The sequence below is a fragment of the Bombus fervidus genome, chromosome 10 (genome assembly GCF_041682495.2).
Source record: "Bombus fervidus isolate BK054 chromosome 10, iyBomFerv1, whole genome shotgun sequence".
NCBI classification, from domain to species: domain Eukaryota; kingdom Metazoa; phylum Arthropoda; class Insecta; order Hymenoptera; family Apidae; genus Bombus; species Bombus fervidus.
This window is the reverse complement of record NC_091526.1, coordinates 12,184,528-12,194,307: the sequence shown is the minus strand read 5'-3', so window position 1 is coordinate 12,194,307 and position 9,780 is coordinate 12,184,528. Positions and strand designations below refer to the sequence as shown.

At 26.9% G+C, this 9,780-nt stretch overlaps 1 protein-coding gene across 2 annotated transcripts; it reads left to right on the top strand.

Moving 5' to 3' along the window:
• The first annotated feature begins 3,064 nt into the window (after positions 1 to 3,064).
• On the top strand, positions 3,065 to 8,494 carry Rpn13 (regulatory particle non-ATPase 13). Of its 2 annotated transcripts, none has more exons than XM_072011751.1 (5): positions 3,065 to 3,384; positions 3,522 to 3,638; positions 5,144 to 5,486; positions 5,554 to 5,720; positions 8,004 to 8,494. In XM_072011751.1, exons 1-5 carry the CDS (start codon positions 3,184 to 3,186, stop codon positions 8,397 to 8,399), a joined length of 1,224 nt encoding a protein of 407 aa, XP_071867852.1. In that variant the 5' UTR covers positions 3,065 to 3,183; the 3' UTR covers positions 8,400 to 8,494. The 2 variants fall into 2 exon arrangements, with proteins under 2 accessions (XP_071867852.1, XP_071867853.1); XM_072011752.1 differs by having other exon boundaries at positions 3,066 to 3,384; positions 8,172 to 8,494.
• Positions 8,495 to 9,780: the final 1,286 nt, after the last annotated feature.

The window sequence follows — 9,780 nt, the reverse complement described above, 5'->3', positions numbered from 1 at the left end:
ATCTCATTTCGTTTCAAATTTGAATGACTCTATTTATGCATATTTTAATTTACTAATTTAATAAATTATTAAAAAGCTACATTTGAGTGAAGGGAAAAAGAATAAAGAATATATTTATAAAAATCAAACCTGATTAAGATTCAATAAATAAAAATAGTAATAAATTCGATGTATAATAATAAACGTAGTCTTAATGGAATATTAATAAAAATAACCTCAGGCGATTCCTTTATCAAAACAAAAAAAGAATCAAAATATGTTTTGATTCTGAAATCTGCCTGTCGCGAAGTGTCTTCTTGCACAAAATTTAATACATCCTTGGACGGATAAATCTGGGCTTTAATATCTTTATATTGTACATTTCTAATTTTACTGAAATTATACCGTACATGGAACTTAAATAATAAAGTTATTCCATATTGTGGTAAAACAGGAGGTAAAATTAAATTAAATATGTAGTAAGTATCGTAAATATTAATAGTAATAATAATTTCAATCGCAATTGCAATTATTCAAAATAACGAAGTCTGATGGTGTCAGACTTCTTCACTACAAAATACTTAAATCAGTCTGATGTTATTTATTTCAATATTCATACTTTATTTATCCATTACATACGTATGCTTATATGGATATTTTATCTTTGCATTGAATACATGCATTCTGACAAGCAAATATATATGTATAATGAATGCAAATTGTCATTTTTACTTGTACATACATAAACTAATTATTAATATTAATACCACACTTGTGTCAATGATTAATGCATCGTCGCTAATATTCAAAAACGCGATGTGCAAGAAGACCTATCCTAAACTAATAAATAAAACACAGAAAAGAAAATGTTATTACTCACGAGTATAACAAATACCCGCGGTCACTATGCTCGTTAAGAAATCTACGTAATAAAACCAGTCACCCGTGTCGATTCGGACCTTTCATCCTACGACATGATTGAGTGACCAGGGGAACAAAAATACATGCGACTCACGATAAGATGCGAGGAACATAGTCACCGATGCTGTGAAGATCGTCATCAAAGAGAAGCCATGCAGTCCCATCATGGAAAGAACTATAGCAATACATAGAATATTATAATCTGCTCTTAAATATGACGTTAATTAGTTGGAAAATTTGAAGTAGTGAAAGATCTCTATTAATTTCTATTAAAATTTTAATAACAATATCCAAATCAGGAGTAGCGAGGAATAGAATTAAACAAAGTATAGATTACAAAATTACTTACATTCTTGGCTTTTGAAGTTCCACTAGATCCTTTTCAGAAAACAGAAGGAAGAGGAAGAAGTGATAAACCTTTAACAAACTATGACTAGAGATTATACATAGAGATTGAGAAAAATCTATCATAAAACAAAGAATATTATAATTTGTTTTTAAAACATAATGTTGATTATTCAAATTGTTTAAGATAATCAAAAATTGTTGTTTATTAGACTTGAATGTTATAACCCCAATATTACAACTTTAAGATTTTATTTCAATAGAAAAACATAAAACTTTTGAAATTACCAATCATCTTTACTTTTTACTTAATAATGATTTAGGCAAAATATCAAGAATAAGATAAAGTAGAATACAATATACAAAAGTACTTATTTATAAAAGTACTTACTATTCTTGAGGTCCAGGAGAAGCTTTATCCTATTGGAATACCTGCGACTCTACTACCGAAAGCGAAGTTTGAAAAAAAAAAAAAGAAAAATAAAAGCTATTAACGCGTCCGTTTAAATAACAATCGGCGAACACACTGACTCTAATTTCGCGTGTGATCATTATAATTAAATTTAATGAGAGCTATGTTGCTCTAAAGAATATTAAAAATAATATAACGAGCAAACACTGACTCTACCGATCGCATTGCGCGCGATCACAAAAATTATCGAGTATTTATTTACGAAAATACTGCTACTTGCAAACTGTAAACGAATTATTACTCATTTAGTATAGATAACAAAATATCATATTATTAAAAATATAAAATATGCTTTTATATTATATGATATAGTTTAGATATAGTCATACATTATAAAATACATCGTAATACGTATCAAATATCTATGAGTATTCTGTAATGCAACCAATTTGCAAAAATTGTAATTCTGACTGACCGTTGTTAGATTTTGAAAATTTATTTGGTATTAAGCAAATATGGCGTGCTTTTCTTGTTAGTTAAACATATCTGCGCAATAGGCAAAAAATACGATGCGCAGAAAATACTCGAACTTATCTGCGATAGTATCCCTTTTCGAAAATGACATAAATTATTGAAACGAAATCGAAATGACAGTACTACGATTTATTATTACCTATTGTAATTGATATTATAATCAATTACAATAGGTAATAATATATTGGTTCTCGATGCTTTCTCAATGTAGGTATGACCTTGATTGAATACTAATAATCGTCTATTCGCATCCGAAAACGACAGATCGCTTTAAATTTTATTACATTATGAATATAAAATGAACCAAATTAAGATTCTCACCATTTTGAAGCAATAACTTGATGTGGTATATTAAATTTTTCACTTTTATAACGAGCTCTTAGAAGTTGCTTCCTCCTTTCAATATAACACCGCGCGAAATGGTATAATTTTAAATTTTAATTCCTATTTCTGCCACCAGGGCGAAGATGACTCAGATACGTATCAACAGAGAGGAAACTCTCTGCCAGTCTCTGGTATTATGTATACTGTTAAAGAGAAAATTTCCTCTCTGACATTGTATACGTAGTATTGCACACTAATGCCACTCGTTAATCGGTGTTACACTTGCATATTTACTATATAAATGTGCATGCGTTATTAGACAAGGACACAAGGGGTCTCTATGCAGCGTTCTCTTTCTATTCCTATATCGTTTGTTCAGTGCGCTCACTCACTCTATTTTTATATTCCTATGATCCTGTACCTTTATCCTGTACCATGTTAGTGATATAAAAATATAAATAATTTGACTGTTTATGCTCTGTCGATAAAATCTAAATTATCAAGTTCGCCACTACGTGGCGCATATGTTTAAGAATTCTGTGTAAGATAGGAAATCTTCTGACACGCCATTTTAAAGTGCAGTGTCATCAGCGCGCCGTGAAAAGAAAATTAACCGCGTGTAGACTTTTTAATATATTTATCAAAACAAGGTGTTTGAAATATCAACTATGTCAGGAGGAGCCTTATTTGGAAATAATGCTTCACGCGGAACCCCTAAAAATTTGGTGGAATTTAAAGCGGGGAAAATGACTATGAAGGGAAAGATGGTTTATCCAGATATTCGAAAAGGACAGCTTTACGTTTATCAATCTGATGATTCATTAATGCATTTTTGTTGGAAAGATCGTGTGTCAGGATATGTTGAGGATGTAAAGATATTTTTCACTATCTTTAAAATTCATTACAATTCAAAAATATTTATTATTTGTAAAATTGATATACTTCTTTCAAACTTTGTTTAGATTTCTCTATAATCATCTTATCCATATTCTTTATTTATTTATAGGACCTAATTATTTTTCCTGATGATTGTGAATTTAAACATGTTCCCCAATGTAAAACTGGAAGAGTATACCTCTTACGATTTAAATCATCGAACAAAAAATTCTTTGTTTGGCTTCAGGTAAGATGGGTTTTAATGTTAAATATTAAATTTCATACATTTGTTTATATTTTGTACAAATTATATTATAGAAAGTTAGTATTTATGAAGGGAATAAAAAAGGTATAGACTTTTAAAATAACAAAGACAAAATGATTATTTTTTCAATGCTTATAAATTATTTGTTAGATAAATTCTTTAATTAATAATGAACTTGTTAAGAAACTTTACATGTTATATTGAAACTTTTATGTGAAATATTTTTATTTGTTCACTGGTTTACATTAATACCTTTCTAATAGTATATATGAAGATTAATATTTATTTACAATTAAAACAGACCTATCTATAATTGTTGTATATGTTCTTATAACTAATACATTTTAAACATGTATTATATTATACAAGGTATTTTGTATACTGGATACGATAGGATATCTCACAAAGAATTAAAATTATCAAAAAAAACATCTCAATGAAAGTTGTATAGCCAATTATCTTCTTGCAGGTTGAATAGTAGAATGGTTCTGTGGTTTTTTAAATGGGGCCATATATGTGTTAATACACTAATCAATCTACCATGGCATTTTCTATAAAAAGATATTAACCTATCTATGTCAAAAATTATTTGTTTAGTAGATATTTAAAATTTAATTTGTCATGTGAAAGACAAGGAAATACACGAGACAATATTCTTGTGTTTATGTTATCTTTATTTTTCATACGTTACAATGTAAACATAAGATAACTGTTTCGCGTCTTTCCTTGTCTTTCATACGACAAATTAAATTTAAAATATCTGCTAAACTAATAGTTTTTTGACATATATAGGTCAACACCTTTTTATAGAGAACGTCAAGGTGGATCGATTAAAATATTAAAAAATATATGATTCCATTCAAAAAAACTGAAGTTGTACTTATAATTTCCTCCATTATACAATCCGCAAAAGAATAATTTGCACCATATGATGCCTCTTTTCAACCCAAACAACTTTTGTTAAAACATTTTTTTGATAATTTTAATCTCTCGTGAGATATACTACCATTTCCAGTTAAAACACTCTATGTACATGTAATAGATTATGTACAATAATATACGCATGACACAAGTAAAATCATGTCATCCAAAATTATTAAATCGGTAATTAATTAGATTAAAAATTATACAATGTGTATTATCTTTTATTTATTTATTTATTTATTTATTTATTTATTTATTATTATTATTATTCTTACCTTAGACTTTTACTCATTACCACCTCAGGTAGTAATGGATTTCAAATATAAATAAGAATGTAATAATATTTTTATACAAAATATATATATTTATATATATTATAGATTGTAATAAAATATAACATTAATTACAAAATATTGTAGAATGTATTATGAAGTAACTAAAATATATAGGTATATCATATAAAATATATGTATGTACTTTGTGTAGTCTAGGAAAAGATATAGTAATTCCACAAAAATTGATAAGATATTTTAGTAAGTAGGTAATGTTACATTTTTATACAGGATCTTAAAACAGACAAAGATGAAGAATATTGTAGAAAAATTAATGAAGTTCTTAACAATCCACCAACTCCTGGATCACAAAGAAGTGGTAGTACAAATCCAGAAGGAGATCTGCAAAATTTATTAAATAATATGTCACAACAGCAGTTAATGCAATTATTTGGTGGTGTAGGCCAAATTGGTTTAGGTAGTTTATTGGGTACAATGAATAGACCTCAAGGTGTGCAAAGTACTAGAACATCTACAACAACTGCATCGACTCGAGTTACTACAAGTACTGTAAGACCTGCTACGCAAATAATATCTCCAGCATCGTCTGCTAATGATCCCCCTAAACCTAATAGTAAGCACATTTATTGTATAGTTTATTATATAATTTGTATAAGTGATTCACGTAAATCTCTGCTTAGGTGATAATAAATCATCATCACGAACATCAGGTACATCAACACCTGCTTCAACAACAACAACAACGACAACAACAACAACAAATACAAATAACAAAATTCAACTTAGTGATCTACAAAACTTTTTATCAGAGATTCCAACACCTACAGGAACAGAATCTGTTGTTCAGGTAATATCTTTTCTCCATTTATAGCTTTATATAATATATTTTTTCTAAATTTTCAGCTTTTCAACAATATTATTATTATAAAACTCATTTTCAAAATATTAATATAAATCTATCTAATGTTTAGGTTCTAACAGCTAACAATTTCTACCCAGAAATAATAATAATCTAAATTAAATGATGTGTGACAATATACATTGGCTCTCAATAATATCTTATGTAGAATATCTTGTATATCTTTTTTATTTATTATAACTTTTTTATTCAATCAACTCAAAGACAACAATCATTGAAATCACAACTTTAGAATAATCTCATACATAAGAAATATACATAAATTAGAATTAGAACAAAGAACACGATAGGACAAAAGGCAACAACAAGAAAGAATCTTTATATTATTTCAAAAATAATAAAAATAATAAATGTGCATTTATAAAGATAGTCAATTTTATATTATATTGCTGTGAAACTTGCGTAGTTCTATTTCTGTTTATATAAGTTTTCATCTTTATTATTTTTTATACTTTTCGTTTTAACGAAAATTGAAATACTCTAATTGGTGACAGTTATAACAAATAGAAGAAAAATAAATACAATAAAGATATAAAATACTAGGGCAACAAAAAGGAGATATTATGAAAATATTAAATGCTATGTGGATATACAAATTTTTTCTACAGTAATATTTGCTGAATAAAATAATATATATTTATGTTTCATTTTCTTTTTCTCTCTTTTTTTCTCTTTTTATTTCGATTATTTAACATCAAATCAATCACTTGTATGGATTATTAACGACTCAAGAGCGAAATCATTTTTTCTGTAAGAAAAAACATATACATTACTTCAGTGCAAATATTTAATAAAATCAAATAGATAAATTATCATAACATACTAGTATAACATACTAGTATTTTTAATAGCTTCTTTTTTTCTAACATACTATATGTTGTTTTCTATCATACTACATAATGTTATATAGAAAACATTAGAAATATGTCTTGTATCCATCTTATTTTGCTTGTTGCTAGAATGAATTTTAATCATATAAAAAAATTTCATTTTTTTTTTCTTTTAATACAGAAATTTCCCGTGTGCAGAGTATGGTTTTATAATAATTTTATATTTGATTTCTGTGTCATTATTTTATTTTACATTTATACATACAGATTAGATAACTTCCACGCAAACAAGCGCACGCGCGCATACACACATTGATATTATATATCACACAATTTATCAAACATATATTTCGCATTTTATATTGTATAATTAAATATTTCAATATTATGCAATTACATTTTGTTCAGTCACAACAATTATTAAACAGTAGTTCACTGTAATATATTTCTGCTTTTTTTTATTAATTATATCTTTTCTTTCAGCTGTTATCATTATCAGGAACAGAATGGTATTCTTGATAACATACTTGAGATGATATTTCATTGTTTAATGACGAAATTATTTCCTTTCTAACCAGCTCTTTAAAATATGTTCTGTTATGTGTCATTTTTTGATATCATAAGGTTGATTTAATATAAATTTTTTTGTGGTATAAATTATTAAATTTCAAGGCCAGGTATTAATGAATGTTTTATACACTTATTTATCAGAACTAACACATGTGTCAAATAATTAATTTAATTCGTAAAAACCAGTATTTATTTTTTTAATACTGATAAATCTTTTGTTATAAATTATGTCTATGAAATTTTCAGTGTACTAATTAAATTATTGATATTGATATTATTTATAAATCTTAAAAGATAGCATTTAATGTTTATATATGATTATGTATTGCGTATCTTTCTTCTAGAACTAATATGATTCTAATTCAAATGAAGAATAATTTATTAGACTATATGTGGTATATTAATTGTATACACAGTTTTTATTTATTTAATATTTTTATTTTATTATTTGTATGCTTTTCATTAATTTACTTAATACCATTATAAGATATTCAAAAGAGAAGATACAATAAACAAACTAATAATATATATTAAATATTATGAATTTTTTATTTTAGCTGTGTAACGTATTAATTTTTATCATTTCATAGAATCAGTGGTACCACCAATAGTTGAAACGCAGTATAGAGCCAATAAAACTATTACTATAAAATCAAAGGGCAGAGGCATGGTTGTTTCGTTATTTAATATTCTTTTCCACATGAACTTTTCCTGGCTGTCGGAGACTTTCGCTCTGTTGAGTAGTTGGGGAAGTTTCTCTGGGATTATTTGTTGTTTTCGGCCACCTACAGCACAGCTTATTGTCCGGCAGAGGGGAGTAGCAACTGAGCTGACCAATGTCATCCCTGCGGCAATTTCTGCAACGGAAAGCTTGGAGCGTGCATTGAGCCCGCACTTACCACCAGGGGATCACCTGTGTACCACGCTAGTGTCTCCCCAGTTCTCCCAGGCGCTATCAATGTTCTGGTCTGCTTTGCAGTCAGGCCAGGCGGGACCTGTCATCCGTCAATTTGGCTTGGGTCCAGATGCTGTCAATGCTGCAGCCAGTGGAAACATTGAAGAATTCGTCACTGCTCTCGAGTCTGAAGCTAAGAGTGGCCAAGAACAAACGCAGCAAGGACAAGAGGACAAAAATACTAAACAAGCTCCACCAGCATCTAGTCCTGATAAGAAAGGTGATGATGATGAAGGATTGGATTTAGATTAAAAATAGAATTTAACAATATTTTCATTTAGAAGATATACAATGTGTATTACATTATAATCGTTTACGTGTAATAAATAATTCCTTAATGAATGATATACTTTGTTATAATATAATGATATTTACATATATCTCTCCTTCTTATTGTAAATATATCAAGTTTTTTAAATTTCAAATCCAATAAAATTTGTATAATAAAACATTAATGAATAAATCAAAATTAAAAATGATCTTCAAATTGAATTTTTAATTTTGTAATATATTGTATTTAGTTAATATTATTAATATAATGATATATTATTGATACATATTACTAATACATGTAGTTACACTTTTTATGTATATAATTGTTAGCCTTTACAGAATTTATATAATCTATCAATATTAATTTATATAATCATCCTGTAAATTCAAACTTTAGCAAATAATTCTTGTTTTTCCAAATTTAATTGGTTGTAATAAAATACAATTTTTATATTTGTAATTAATTAATGATATATTGTTTTTCAATTAAGTGTTCTTGAACGAATTATGGATAAATATTTATGAACATCTTAAAGTAAAGTAAGTAAAAGTAAAAAATATAAAATTTCTAAATTATGTACATATTTGTATATAATTTCATATTCTTCAATATTTAATAGCGGAAATATAACTGACCAATAGAAGAACATTGTTTACGACGCACAAACACGTTATTGGCCAACACGGATAATCGATATAGAAGATTAAACATAGTCATTCTATCATGTTCTGCGTAAAATTGCACAACTTGTGTCAAGAAACAATTGTTATGTAAATTCCGTATTTCTACTCGGTTCTTCGAGTATTTAATATAATTCTCTCTTATTAATATTATATATTAACAAGTTTGTCCCTTATAGCATAAACAGTGGTAGAACGCATATAACCTATGTTGCCAGACAGTTGTATAGTTAATTCACAGAATTTCTCATTGGTCTGTCGATTATGACATCATCCAGGAACGGCTCAAAACAAGAAATCATATATTTGAAAGTACTTCTCTATATTTTATTTAAAAATAACTGTAATTTAAAAAATGGTAAAGTACAAGTATTTCTAGTTGCACAAAAATCGTAATTATATAATTTTTAATGTGTACAATTTTATAATAAAGTTAGGTTAAAATAAAATTCATTTTAGCGATATTATGATTAAATTAAATATTTTATTGATAGTCTCTTAAATATCTAACTTATACAAAATTTAATGATCTTTTTTTATTATTTTTCTTATAAAGAATTATATGTTGTTTACTAATGTATAACTAGTTGATAGTTTAAAAAATTCTGTATTTATATAATATGTCGTATTAAATCAAAGATAAAAAGGATTTAACATTAAATCCTTATTACATAGACTG